This window comes from Clinocottus analis, unplaced genomic scaffold (genome assembly GCF_023055335.1).
Source record: "Clinocottus analis isolate CAN_PGR_092001 unplaced genomic scaffold, fCliAna1.0.p SCAF_12, whole genome shotgun sequence".
In the NCBI taxonomy this organism is placed as follows: domain Eukaryota; kingdom Metazoa; phylum Chordata; class Actinopteri; order Perciformes; family Cottidae; genus Clinocottus; species Clinocottus analis.
In genome coordinates this window covers 3,283,671-3,298,854 of record NW_027175843.1, presented here as the reverse complement: position 1 = coordinate 3,298,854, position 15,184 = coordinate 3,283,671, and the positions used below count along the sequence as shown (strand labels likewise).

Genomic DNA, 15,184 nt, shown 5'->3' with positions numbered 1-15,184 from the left:
TCGCATCCAGTGTGTAGCACAGAAGAGCCCACACTTGCGGGGAGCTTTATATTGGACAGTTTTCCCTCACGGTGGTCATAATTTCATCTCTAACCTAAATGAAGGGGCAGAGCCTGGAACACACACTGATTACAAGCGTGTGTGTGTGTGTGTGAATGAGTGAGTTTGTGTTCCAGGCACGAGGCGTGTGATCACGCCTGCGTGCGTTGGGAGAGCCCCGAAGCGTGCGTGGGTGCGTGTCCGTGTGTGCGAGTGCAGCTGCTACTGTCTGGCCGCGGGCAGTTTTGCTGCCGCGGTGAGGACGCGACGTCCGGGAGATGTTTGCCCCTCGAAACGACCGGTCCTACGACCCCGCTCCTCCTGCCTCGCTGGCTCGGTCGGTCGGGTGTTTGTCCGCTTCCTTGCTTTTGTTGACTCCTTTTCAGTCGAAGCTTTTAACGTAGTTGAGATTTGACTGCACCGTGAGACGTTTCACGAGCCAATTCTTCTTCTTAAAACGTGATATTAACAGTATTTACTTACCAAAAACAGGTTCCTTGCTGAGAGCTGTGCACAAAAACCTCCACTGGTTTTAAGGTCAGAATAAGATTCCCACACACAGATACAGCCACGAGCATGTTTGTGACATTTGCCCGGCCGTGACTTCACACAGTGGTGTGGTGAAGAGCTACGATCAGCTGATATGTGTGTGTGTGCGCGTGTGTGTGTTTGTGTGTGCTTGTGTTTGTGTGTACCAGCATGAATCCCACCCCAGATGTTTGCCTCAGGAGACGGAAAGGGTTAGCAGTTGCAATTTAGATCCGTAAACAGATGAGAAGGAGGGGGGGAGAGAGAGAGAGGGAGGGAAAAGTTGAATATGAGGGGGAGAGATAACATGATGGGAGGCTGAGTGGGAGGGGGGAGGGTGGCCACCACACACACACAAACACACACACACACACAGAAGGGAGAGGGAGAGAAGGAAGGCAGAAGACGGAGCGGACACAGAAGACAGAAAACAAGGAGCGTTGTGGAGTACTCTGCTCTGAGCCGGGCCCTGAAGTGGCGCACTGCAGGCAGCGACGGCACCAAAATAGATCTTTTTTTTTCTTCCTCCTTCCTCCTCCCGCTGTCAAAGAAGAAGGAGAGGTTTCACTTGGGGGGAGGAAACTTCACTGCCGATCTGAGAGCAGTGAGCGAGGCAAAGGGAGCTCTCCAGAGATGAACCGAGGAGGGTCTTTGAGAAGGCGTCTCTCCTCTCTGAGGGGGGCATGGCGATGGAGTACGGGCCACCTTTTCCGGAAGGTAGGACGCAGTAGAGGTGGCGGATGGATGGATGGATGGATGGATTTAGTCAACGCGGGTTCTCGTCTGCTCCTTCATCGTCTTTTCTTCTTCTTTGTTATCGAGCAGTTTCGCTCGTGTCCTTCGCGGACTTTTACCAGCCCCCAACGTCTTTCCCCACTCTCTCTCCCTCCCTCCCGCTCAGATGGGTAATTTGAATGGCCTGCTTGTAAAGTCAACCTCCACAGATGGTTTTCATCTGGAAACAGGCCTGCTGGACCCCCCACTCCAATTCCTACCTCCTCCCCCACCCCCCCTCCTCTCCCCGCCCCATCCCCATTCGCTCTTATTTCCCCAACTCAAGTTCCCAAAGGAGAGTAACAGGTCTTTGGTCGTGTGATGTTCAGGAGCTGATGTTTTCTTCTTCTAAAATCTTGGAGCTTAAGCCGGCTGCGTCGATGGTCACGGCCGAACAGTACACTCCTTTCATGGAGTTCGCAGCGCTCGAACATCACGTCTTTCAGCCTTCAATGATGTCATCAGAGCGAGAGAAAGTTACCGTCTCATTACGGAGCGAAAGCTTCGCTGCGACACGTCTTATTTGCCCAGATGGTTGCACTCGAACACACATGTCGTCGCTCATAAAAGGCTTGACACGCCAATCCAGACTAATGTGAAGCAAATACTGTGAATTTATTGCCATCTTTGCAGCACAATATAAACACCACCTCCTCACACACACACACACACACACACTCTGTAATTACAGTATTTGTCTGCATTCTAGTTGAAGCGGTGGCGCTAATGCGCGTTGTCGTCCTACGAACAGGATTGTTACCAAAATCGGGGAATGTTCTGATCACCTCACAGCCGTCCTTTTTAAGAGGACTTTGGGCTTTCCCTGACTTTTACGCCCACCACGTTCCACATCTCCGCTCGACACAAGCCGTCTTCGTTCCGTCTCTGAACTCTCTTTTCGGGCCGTTTCTCGCTCATTCATCTCTGTCCTCCTCTGGCGACTGCACCATACAGCCCCTGGCAACATACTGAAACGTTTAGGCCGGAACGTTTAGCAAGAAAATGGGGGATTTGCTTTGTGTCGCCACGGACTCATTTGAATACTCACCATGTAAGGATTTGTTGAAATGAAGGGCATTTGCTGAGGCAGAAAAGAATATTGGTAAACAATGTGTTGTCTGCGTTTGTGCCCGTTTATGTATTTATTCAGTGAGAATGAATTTGAACACAAATTAAATCAATCTATGTTGGGAGATTTTTCCTTTTTAATAAATTAGAGCAATTTTTCCGAGAATCATTTAACCTGCAGGAATGTTTGCACCTTTTTACTGCGATATCGGTATCAGAAATACCTGAAATGCTGCATCGGGTATCAGCGAGAATGCTCATGCCATTTATGAAGCCATTTACGCTAAACAGGATCAAAACGTAACGTGTCACAACTGGTACTGTGCATGTGAAACTCACATCAATCATATCCACATGGGGTTGGTAGTATACAGTTGTTACTGATAGTAATATTTATATTTTCAACACGTTGGTATTGGATCGGTCGATTCGCAAATTCAGGTTTTAGAATCTGGAACTTTTCCCCTTTTTACCACCAAGAAATTACAATTTCCGCAGTGTTTACTTGACGTTGGTTCCCTTCAATCGCCAACTTTCTACCTGTCGAGTTCTGGAAAATATAAGGTTGGCACGCCAGCACAGAGTTTATAGACTCAAAAAAAAGTTACAGACTTGAAATCAACTGCCTCGCTAGCTAGTTTGCTCTAACTAGCGCTACAGGAAAACTTATTTTTATGATTGCGTTTGGCTTTTGCAATGTTCCTCGCAATTACCTTTTTTGGCCATATTTAAGAATTATTTTTGGTAAAAATTGCTACAAACAAGCTGCAACAACAACATTGGCGCAGGCCCACTCACATGGTGAACACATGGAGGCCGGTTCCGTTAGCTCCAATGTGTTGCGGGCTCTCGCCACCGATGCTCAGTCAGCCAGTCTGATCTAATGGATGATGATGGATCACAGCCCCCTCCTGTGTACATGTGACCCAAACACCACAGGGGAGTGAACAAGTCCACCTGGCCTTTGACCCCCCCTCACTCCTTGAGATGGTTTCGAGGGGGGAAGAGAGGCAGACTAAGCATCGTGGAGCCAAACACAGTCGATCAACTCGAGCCACATTTCCTCTACGCGGGCCTCTGCTTTGCTTTGTGACGCCATCCTCACACAGCGTCGCATGTGAGGAAGGTGCACTTTGCGCACAGTGTGTGGAGTTTTAGGCGATAATCAGAATTTCAATGTGATTCATTTAGAGGGACGAATACCGTTTTTAAATTACCTTTGGAAATATGTCAAATTGTCAGCAACATTAAAGGCAGAATGAGTCTGATTTGTTGGTTGCAGTTTGTAAACATAGGGTTCAAAGTTCAGCGCTTGGAAACAGCTTAGTCTGCTTGGCTTTTCCTCGCTATATTTGCAGTTTTTTTTCCAGCGCTGTGTCCATCATTTTTGTAGTTTCCTCTTGAATGCTAGCTTACAATCTGACACCTGGTGTCATAAAGTAAACTGAGACAGAGGGGAAAGTTTCTCTGTGGATACAGACACCACCACACACTTCTAGTGGGTCCTGTGGTGATTGACAGGGATTATTGTAGTTGGAGACTACACATTGTTTTTTTTTAGGAAAATCCTCATTCTGCCTTGAACAGATCGGATTTATGGTGCCGTTAAAAAACAGCTTGGTTCAGGAACTGCCATATAAACAAAATCACAGAGCAATAGAAGGTAGATCCACAATCAATGGAAATATGACTGACATGATGGATTTCATGATACCCTGCTCGTGAGAGAAGCTATAAAACTGGCTTTCCTTTGAGCAAGCTGAGTATCTGGTGCATCACATTTGTGGGTTCATTTTACTCTTAAAATGGCCAGAAAAAAGAGAACTTTCATGGGAAACTCAACAGTCTGTTCTTGTTCTTGGAAATAAAGGCTATTGCATGCGAGAAAATGCCATAAATATATAGTATGTATTGAAGTTCTATGCAGAGGCTTATGTTAAAGCGCTACTGTTTTTCTTTGTGTTTTGCAGGGCTCAACCAAATCTTCAAAGAGCATGGAGTCTCGGCGCAGACCTTCAAGGTACGAACTCTTCCTTCAAGTTTCACATAAAAGGCTTTATTCGGCTTATTGGACTGCATTTGTTGAATTATTTCAGGAACTAATCTCCACCGTTTCCTCCAAAACGGACAAAAAGATAAGGCGAGGCAGGCAAACCAATATCAAGGACGACCGTATCATCCATCCCACATCGTGAAGCATTTGAAATGAAAAAGTTTAGTTGTAATGTGATATTTGCCGTAGCACCGTGCCCCGCCATTGAACCGGACCCCACGCTGTTGAGTTGGACACAAAGATATTTGGTGTCGACCCCTCTGACCTCTGTCCCGAGGGAGTCACAGATGTTGTCGCCTGTGTAAGTAATGTGTAAAACTGGACGCTGCAACAGTGCGTGCTGAAGTTTGAGTGACAGTTTGATTCCCTCACAGCAAGTCAAAAGAGTTGATATGAAGTGATAAAAACAGTTCGTACATCGTCGTTAACAGCAGCACAGGCGCAGTATTTTCCCTCCATATGAAGGGAAAATCAAAGGCTTTTTTAAAAGTGCATAACAGCGCAGTCATGTAGGTTATCTATTATGTAACGCTCTGGCTAGCCAATCAAACCATTGTGTCCAGCCAGACAGGCTTATTTACATTCTGATACAGACAGATTGTGCTGATACACAGATAACACGCAATCATCCATTACACACACAAATGGGATTCATGTTGAAGATTAGTTAGGATGCATAAAAACTTTCTTTTTTTTTATAAAACTTGTTATTTACTTTTGCACAAATAGCTGTGCATGAATACACCACAGTCAACAATGTAAATGGTTCCCATGTAACATACTGTAAACTACTGCAGAGCCATCCATTTGAATCACCTTATCAGATCCTCGCAGCTCTGACTCAGTGGAGCAAACATACAGCTGGAGTTAAAAGCTTCTTTCAACATGTTGATGGTCATATAGTTACAGCTTTGATCCGAATAAAATGGCAGGCCTAAAATGTCTAATAAAATCTGTGTTTGACTAGACATTTTATCACCTTTTTGAAGATTTATGGCAAGTATACAGAGTATAACTATGTGCAGTTCATCCCAAATAATTAGCAGATGGTCTTAAAAAAATAGTTTGCCTTATGCTGTGTTTATGAAGTGACCATCAACTGATCATTGACCCTTGAGATCGTGGGAAGCGGCAGGTGTTCACCATCAGGAAGTATGGGATGACGGAGGCCTCTCAGTGTTTCAGATTGAAGAGGCAGAAGTCTTGGTTGTTCACTGTTATTACTAAGAAATATCCGGCAAGATGTTTTACAGCTCGATGTCTCAGGTGTCCTGATAAAAACATTCCCAGTTCACCGTCGGTCTTGGTTCAAATGAACCAGTGAGATCACTGCGGCGCTGAAATTGAGCGTGTGGAGATAATGCTTTATTCTTTTAACGGCGATGTGCAGGAAAAAAAGCACAATCGCTTCATCTCTTCAGCTGATGAGAAGCAGGTTAGCTCCAGGCCGGTCAGCACATGCTGGTGGATCTGGAACGGGACCAAACCACAGGTCTATATTGGCCCTGACTGCACCCAGAGGCCAAAGACATACATATGCAGAGAGACAAAGAGGGGGGGAAAGAAGAGAAAGGGTAATACTTCGAAAGATGCACAATCTGAGAGAGAGAAAAGGAAATGTGAGAAATAACACGAAAAAAGACGCAACTTTCCGAACAATTTGTAAAGTATGTTGCAACACATGAGAGAGAGCATGTGTGACATATCAGTTTCATGAATAATTTCCAGTAAGCAAGTTTTGAGTAGGTCCAGATGTGCGGCACTGAACAGGTTACAGTGCTTGTATAGTAAACCCGAGAGCTCCTCCGTCCCAGACATATGAGCAATTTCCTCGGGGGGCTTCTCACAGCTGACAAATGTGGGAAATATGCTGCAGTCTAGGCCCCAAGGGTCCAGACGCCTCCCCCTCAACCTTCTCCCATCTCACTGTCCACATTCTCCGGAGACATTTTGGAAATGGGGACGAGATCAGCGCGGGCAATCGCAAGTAGAAGTTCCTCACAAAATGAAACGTCTGTCAAAAGTGAGAGAAAGCCGTTGAAATGAGATGCAATTATTCACTTTCTTCGGGGTTGAACTGTGGCTTTTAACAAGCCTTTTTTTTTTAAAGAAAAAAAATGAAGACGGTGATGAGCTAAGTGTTGGCCTGTTGAACTCTTAATGAGATCAATTGGCTACAGTATTGGCCGATGCTGCACTCGCTATTTGGAGACTTGACCGAATGATTTACAGTGGTTCTAACGGTTAAGCGGACGTTTACTATACCTTTCATGAAGTTAAAGTTGAACCCCCTCACTCGGGGCAGTGACTTCCTTCCAACCCGGAGGGCGCCATCCACCGATTCCCCGTCAATTTCTCCTGATTCTGATTTCCCTCTCAGACGGCCAAAGCCCAACAGCACAACATGTTTAATACAGAGAGTGAACTATCTGTGTTGTGTAACCTTATTAGGATATTTGTCTGTTGAAGTCTCCAAGAACAGTGTTGTGTTCAACTGAATCTGTAATGGAGTTTGCTGCATTGAGGAGGAAGTGATTTTCAGAGGACAAGATCACGCACTCTCCGGTCTGATGAACACGAGCGCGTGTTTGTAAATCACATGTGCTGAATTACTTCTGGGTCTTAAATTCTCTCGCTATATTTCGAGTCTTTAATATGAAAAATGGCCGTTTGCCCCGCCTCCACGCTGAATCACTTCTCTGTCTCCCTGACAGGAGCACGAGTCTGCTGCAGGCCCTGGAGGAGAGCTACGAGTTGGACCTGGTCTACATCACAGAGAGGATCATCTCCGTCTCCTTCCCCGGCAGCGTGGAGGAGCCGAGCTACGCCGCCAACCTGCGGGAGGTCGCCTCCATGCTGCGCTCCAAGCACGGCCACAACTACCTGGTAGAGTTCAGATTCTGGAAGGGAAATGTACAGCGGTTAACTTAAAAAAAAAAAAATACAAAATGAATGAAGCAAATAGTAAGTTCAGGCAGGAACATGAAGTCATTGCAGCTGTCCGGGTCAGCAGATCATCAGCTGATCCCTCACAGTCCAGACTACACACTTCCGATGTATTACCTGTTTCTGTGTTCATCTCTGCTCATCCGATGCTAATGGTGTTGCTATCTGGTGTTCACCGGCTGCTACGAGAAACTCCCCACTCAAAACCTCAGCTTTAACCCTCTGGGCCCTGCATATGAGATAGAGACCCATGTTTTACATGAACAATTCCAGAACAATCTCAGCCCTCTATATAATGAGGCGCCATTGTCATAAGGCAAAAGTATAAAGAGAAGGAGATTTTCTTGAGTGTTCATTGGTCTGTTTTCTCATAAAATGATGAATACGAATTGACAAATCACAGTAAAGGATTTCGTGTCACGAGTACTTTTTTTTTTTTGCCCCTATCTCGCCGTGTGAGTCGCGAAAGATGACGAGGGAGGGAGGAAGGCAGCGCAAGCAGGAAGTCTACTGTTTCCGGTAGAAGTTGAACCATATTTCTGGGATGTATTATCAAGAATATATGAATATTTACAAAACGTAAACATCGTCAAAACGCAGATCCGCGTCGGCAGCTTCAGGAGTGTTAAACTACAGCATATCCTATTTGATTGAAGTCATTTCTGACGCAAGTTTCACACTTTGTTTCTTCCTGAACTTTAAAGCTGGGAAGCTTGCTTGCAGTTTTTAGTGGGTTGTTTGATTCCCAGAACCTTTGTAAAAAAAAACAGTGTTTGATGAATAGTGAAGAGGACGTTGTTCAAAATAGGGACGCACCGATCCGACTTTTTCACTCTGGAGTGTTTACGCTGTACGCCACGCTGTGTGGAAGAGACTCCCTGTGGATTTCTCCACATTCATTCACAGAGGAAGCCAAAGTTTCTCTCGAGTCGAGCACGTAGGAGTGAATGTTTGTGGGGTTGAGTCTTTTTCTTTCCAAATCCAAGAGCACCATGCGATATCTGCTCTAACACGAGTTGCTATAGTTAGCATATCCAGCTAGTAAGCTCACTGAGCAGTAGCATAGTATTACTATACTACTTTTGCCAAGGCAGCTAAAGGAAAACCTTAAAAAGAGTAAAGATTCACAGTTTTAATCAGATAAAGAATGGCCTTTATTCCTGTCTGTCAATCTACTGTGCAATGTAACACAGAGGATTTGCTCTGATGGTGTTTACTTTGACTTTTTCCTCAGCTCTTCAACCTCAGCGAGAAGCGTTATGACATCAGCGAACTTAATCCAAAGGTAAAAAAAACAACAACCCTGCCTTAATCTCCCCTCTCCCATGTGTTGTACTGACCATCAGTCTGACCGAGAGTCTCTCTCTCCTCTCCCAGGTGTTGGACTTCGGCTGGCCGGACCACCACGCTCCGGCCCTGGACAAGATCTGCAGCATCTGCAAGGCCATGGACACCTGGCTGAGTGCGGACAGCCACAACGTGGTGGTCATACACAACAAGGTGAAACTAAGAGGATGCTCGCCGTGAGAATGGCATCTCTAGCTCTCGGGCTCCTCTCAGGCCCCCCTCACCACCCCGCTTCCTGAGTGCTGCAGCTGTCTGCTGTGTGTGTGTGTGTGTGCAATGACGAGTGTGTGAGAGTGTGTCTCTTAGCGTGCTTGTTTGGGTTGTGTTGTGCTGGACGAAGGTTAGGAAAACACAAATTAGGGAGGTGAAGCACCCTACTCATCATGGCCGCTTTGTTTTATTTACCCGTTTTACTTGTAACAATACCATACAAAACTGGATTGACCGATATTTTGTCGTTGCCTAAACTTCCTCGCATCACATTATAGTCTTGTGGCGAACCACACTCGTCTGGCTCCTCAACAAGCCGGCACAAACTATAAAAAAAAGTCCAAATGCGACGATGAGACCAAGGTCCTTTACGTAAGACCTCATCATTTCCACGTTAACCTCGTCCTTGATTGTGTTCTGCAAGTTAAGAATTAAAGATTGGATCCGTGCCTCATTCCCAAACGTTCCCACAGGGAGGCTGCAAACAAGTCGGCTGCTATAACAACTGGTGTTATTTTACAGCAAGTTGAGTAATGCTGGTGATGAGCGTGGGCTTGGAAGTTGCGGCGGTCACTAAGGAAGCGGTCCGCTTCGGGTTTACACGTATCAACAAACCATTTCCACTGGGCTCTGCGCTGTTTAAGCGGCCGCGCTATTTATACTGCGGGACATGCTCATCCTCCACCGTGACCCTTGTTTTAAAGATGGATGGATATGTCAAATGAATGCAACCTGAGACTGTTTTGTTGCCATAGTAATGGGCTTGGACTTTGGCTCATTAAATGCCCAGCCTCTATTTCTTTTACCATAAACATAACAGGTATAGCCATGTACATCTTGATATGTTTTATGATTGAAATTGATATTGCTGCGTAAGCAGATCTTTAAAGGTGTACTCCACCCATGTAGCAGTCGGTTGACAAGTCTTGAGGGGAGCGATTTAGCCCGTAGCAGCTGTTTTAAGTGTCTTCTGTGGCTCTGGATAAATAACCCTGATGATGTCATCAGGCTGGGGCTTGGAAACTTTCCCCATACAGCAAAAAAGTTTCAAACTGGGTTGATGGAGTTGGACAAATCTGGGTACTTACTATGCAGCAGAGGCCCAACAAAAATATACTTACACGTTGCGTTATGGGAGATGTAGCATCCTGTAAATTGGGATTTTGACCTCAACAAGGGACTTAAAGTCTCAACTTTATGAAAGAGCAAGACTAAAATACTGAATCCGACTTCAGTAACATTGATTTAGTTCATCTTAAAATCTTAAATCTATCTATTGTTTTTTGAATATTGAGCCTACCTTTTGGTGGGCAGTTGGATCTTGAATATTGTTTTTTGTTTTTTTTAAACACCAGAATAAAACTACCACTATGGAGACATTAAGTAAAATTGTACACCACCATTCAAAAGTTTGGGGTGACTCAGACAAATTTCTTCTCAAGTTCTCTCATTTAATATTCTTCATATCTAAGAACAAGAACAGACTGGAGAGTTTCACATCAAAGTTCTCTTCTTCTGGACATTTTGAGAGTTTAATGAACCCACAAATGTGATGCTCCAGATCCTCAACCAGCTCAAAGGAAGAACAGATTTATAGCTTCTCTCACCAGCAGGACTGTTTTCAGCTGTGTGACATCACTGCACAATGGTTTTCAACAGGTTTCTACTCATCCATTAGTCTTCTAAGGCGATGATCAAACACAATGTACCATCAGAACACTGATAGCTGCTGGAAATGGTCCTCTATACACTATGTAGATATTTCATTAAGAACCAGACGTTTCCACCTAGAATAGTCTTTCACCACATTAACAATGTATACAAAGTGTTTTTATGATTCATTTAATGTTATCTTCATTGAAATAATCAGTGCTGTTCTTTGAAAAATAAGGACATTTCTATGTGACCTCACAATGTAATTATTTTGAAGATCTGAAAACATGAACAGTTCTTGTGACGCCAGCGTGAGCTGGAAGATATCTGCCGTTGACTCTCGTTTTATCGATGTCTTTTCAGGGCAACCGGGGCAGAACTGGAGTGGTGGTGGCGGCCTACATGCATTACAGCAACATATCTGCCAGGTAGGTCCATCATCACAACGTATACCTGCAGAGTGCTGAGAGGGAACGGAGAAGGAGAGGAAAATAGAAGAGGAGACAACCACGCAGTTAAAGGGGGGGAGAGACACGAGGAAGAGAGGTAAACGGAGAAAAAAAACAGCATTGTTCATCACAAGACTGAAGCCCCGTTGCAACAAGAACACACGGAGATGTGATGAACAGATCGAGGAGGAGGGGTGGAACTCGAGGCTGCAGAAAAACACTTCTATTTGGAAAAAGGAATGAAGTGTGTGATATAATAATTTGGAGCAGAAGAGTTAGAGAGTCACCAGATCATAAGACTCGCATTACGAGGGCCTCCCTTATTCTTCTGTGTTTATTGGATTAGATCGTAGGAGTGGCAGGACAGAATGGCGTTCTGTTACAAAAAGCAAGGAGATGTCGACTGTTAGATCAATCAAAAAAGAAGAGCGCATGACTTGTTGTTTTATCTAGAACACTGATTGTCTCAATTCTAAACCTGGTGTGGAGTCTCTTTGAATAGTTAAGTAGCAGCGAATTACCAGAGCATGAAAACACTGTGACACTGGTCCTACGGGAACGTAGACGTTATGTAAAATGTCACAATAACGTGTTTTACTGTGTGCTGTACGAATCAAAAGCTCTGCAGTTAGCGGTCAGGCATGAAGGATTGAGATCGTTAGACGTGCCTTGGACCCACGAGGGTGAAATGGCAGGGAATGATATGAATCATCTATTTCTATCTCGTATAAACTATTCTAACAATTGGCTTTTTTTCTTGTTTATTATCTCACGTTATCAATCCTACGTCTATATTTCTGTGTCGACCCCTGGGCGTGGCATGATTTCGGACATTGACGGCGCTGGACGAGCGTTCGATGGCTTTGATTCTCCTGGTGTTCCGACAGATGTGTTCAAATGCTGTCGATATACATTGTCGAAACAAAAGTTGACCTATTTTTCTTCGTGTCTTCACGCAGTGCCGACCAGGCTCTGGACCGCTTCGCCATGAAGCGCTTCTATGAAGACAAAGTGCTTCCTGTGGGCCAGCCATCCCAGAAAAGGTCGGTCAGCCTTCCCCCCCACTTTGTTGTTTATAGTGTGAGTTTGACCCGCAGCTATTTTACAAGTGACTCGCAGTCTTGGCCCAGTTACGCACTGGTTACACTGGAAACCACCGAAATATTGTCCTCTGCCCTCGGAGGCTAACTCGCCGATGGGTTTCCAAGATTTCTCAATTGCTGATTGAATAATATTTGACTTTTTAGTTGATTGATTGTGTTCACAGTAAATATACGGTGCAAGTTTGTCTCATTCAGCACGACTGGAGGTCAAAGCCAAGGACTTTGTCTCTCTGTTGTGATGAACGCAGGATTATACCCTCATCCCCTTGTTGTAGAATGTTAAGAAGCGTGATACAAATTGCCAGAGCAGGGCCTAGCAGCGTGTTGTTTTGTCTTTGTCGCTCAGGTATGTGGAGTACTTCAGCGGCTTGCTCTCCGGACACATCAAGATCAACAACAAGCCGCTGTTCCTTCACCATGTCATCATGCACGGCATCCCCAACTTTGAGTCCAAAGGAGGTGGGTGTCAAGCACAGAAATGCACTCGCTTGTCCGTATTTTTAAACGCGCGCTATTTCTGTTTTAACAGCTGTTTAAAAAAAGAATATTGTGTTCCAGGTTGTCGTCCGTTTCTCAAGATCTACCAGGCCATGCAGCCCGTGTACACATCTGGGATCTAGTAAGTCCTAAAACACACTCACACTCAAATGCTTTTACACGATTCCAGGGATAGCGAGCTCGTAATGGCTCAATAATAAAAATAAAACAACCCTGATTTTTCTTTATAGCTTCTCCCTTAACTTCGCAGCCCCCCCAAAATATCCACACACGCCACCCCTCTTGCCAGTTTACACTCTGTGTTGTGTTTAGTTAGCCTCCCCAGCAGCAGGCTCTCGTTTCCCCACTTTAGAGGCCGCCATCACCCCTTTGTGTAATTTGTGACCGGAGAGCCAATGAAACAGGCAGAAAGGCATCCGTGTGGACGCCTGCAGGCGTTTCCTGTGAGAGGACCCCCACCGGCTGCCAGGGCCAAGGGAAAATGGAAATAAATGGATTCTGCGATTTCCTCTTGTTGTTTTGGGAAGAGGGTGATGTTCGAGGAGAGAGGAGGGGAGAGCTGCACTGCCCTCAGACGGGCGAGGAAGGCATGCGAGCTGCAGCTACACCACACCGGATGGCTTTTTAAAATTTTAAATATAACACTCAGCTCATTGGATCTCCTAATAAATACTGCTTGCTGCTGGCTGAAAGAAAACATGCAGGCAGATGTCAGATCATGCTGTATCTAAAGCTAAAATTTGAATAGTTGACTAGTATTTTTAACCCAAAAGTTACTGTGAGGAACTATAAACTAGTCATGTTCTCAGTTTAATACCGATGCGTCGATAAGACCTAAATAATTCAATACGGCCAACAGCGAGAAGGGTTTTTTTTTTCCTTCTTCTATAGAGTTATTTTTAATTCCTGTAGGTATCAGGTTCACCAGAAACCCCTTGAGTTCTTTCATTTGAAGTTATGCTTCTGGCCACCCAATGAATGCAAGTCCAACTCTCCTTTTAGCTCTGCCGGTCTCCTCCGACTCCTGAGGGAGCGCTCCACGCTCCGTGTGGAAACGAGGTTAATAAGAGCAGAGCTCGTGGGCTGAAAGATGCTTCGATGCTTCACAGAGCTCGTTACCACAAGCAACACCTTTTCACATTACACACACACACACACACACACACACACACATTGTGTCAATGCAGCTTTAAACTCCCTAACCTCTTTGTCCTGCCTATTTCTAACTATTTGCTTCCCTCCCCCGCTCGTTGTCGCTGTGGAGCTGTTATGTTAAGTGTTTTAAAGTCACTGTAAAAAGCGAAAGCCTGCTCGCATGGGACTCTTTCTATGATGTGCATTCTTACAATAGTGCTTATATAAAAAAATATTCACAGCATAAACCATAACTAAGTGTGACACCATCAGTGCACATGTTCTTCCAGACTGTCGGCCGCTTAAAGCCCAAACTCGCATTCCTCCCCGTCTCGTCTCACATGCTCTCTATTAACACTCTCCGGCCTTTGATCCGACTTTTCTAGTGAGACAATCATGTAGACACTAATACCCCAAATTAGCCTCTACGACGGCCACTGTTGAAGCAAATAAGGGATCGTCGGTAGACGATGTTGATCGTGCGGCTGCGGTGGTACCCGGACAAGCAGCATCAAAAGGAAGGGAGGCCGTGAGCTGACGAATGAAGGGATGTTGGATTGTACTGTGGTCATTTGTACACGAAGGCTTGTTATCTAACGCGTTGTGGCTTTTTTCATATTGCAGCAATGTGCAGGGTGACAGCCAGACCAGCATCTGCATCACCATTGAACCCGGTCTTCTTCTGAAAGGCGACATTTTGGTAAGAACGGCACATTTTAAAAAGAAAAAGACATCAAATCTTACTTGTTTGGATCTCATTCTGTCCCATCGCAAGTCGGAAACAATGAACTGGAAACATGTTTTGTCTTACGTCACGTTAACACCTGTGTGAGGCAGTTTATTGTCTCATTTTTTTCCAATCCGGACGTTGGGTGTATTACTGAATGCATATGCTGCAGCAGTTTTATTGTGTCCATTCAGAGTAGAAATAGGGCCATAAAAAGCTGGAGGAAGACAGTTTGGACTGGGCCCTATAGCTCATTTTATAGACCCTCATTAGCACACATTATGTTTGCTGGAAACTATGACGTCAACACGGCAATGCACTTCACTGTACTTCCTTCACAACGGCGTCTGGGATACACAGGGTACCGTTTAGCGCGACGCAATCGCTCCAGAGTGCCGGTGGGATGGTTATTTCCTTTTCTTTGTGAGACATAGTTTCACATTTTGAGGATGAAAAATAGATTCTCGAGCCATTTGCACTTTAAAGATGATGAGGGGGTAAAGTGTATACCTCAATGAAGTACTTAGTGACTTATTTTGCACTTAGTTCAAGCAGAAGAACTGCACACATCAGCAAAGTTTCTGCCTCTGCTGTCATCCGTGCCATGATGTTATCCACGAGATGTTCTCGAGGGCTCATGATTTCAAAAGGAGCA

The 15,184-nt window shown here is 45.0% G+C and overlaps 1 protein-coding gene across 12 annotated transcripts in view; it reads left to right on the top strand.

Moving 5' to 3' along the window:
* Positions 1-15,184, top strand: part of tns1b (tensin 1b) — a 150,188-nt gene that overhangs the window by 99,040 nt on the left and 35,964 nt on the right. For 11 of the 12 annotated variants that reach the window (XM_068573137.1, XM_068573142.1, XM_068573143.1 and 8 more), the window contains 9 exons: positions 4,380-4,429; positions 7,177-7,348; positions 8,643-8,693; positions 8,786-8,908; positions 10,982-11,046; positions 12,027-12,110; positions 12,517-12,629; positions 12,729-12,789; positions 14,427-14,502. In XM_068573137.1, coding sequence (XP_068429238.1) covers positions 4,380-4,429; positions 7,177-7,348; positions 8,643-8,693; positions 8,786-8,908; positions 10,982-11,046; positions 12,027-12,110; positions 12,517-12,629; positions 12,729-12,789; positions 14,427-14,502 — 795 coding nt within the window. Of the gene's footprint in view, positions 1-972; positions 1,285-4,379; positions 4,430-7,176; positions 7,349-8,642; positions 8,694-8,785; positions 8,909-10,981; positions 11,047-12,026; positions 12,111-12,516; positions 12,630-12,728; positions 12,790-14,426; positions 14,503-15,184 lie in introns of those variants that run through there. The other variant, XM_068573146.1, reaches the window with a different exon arrangement.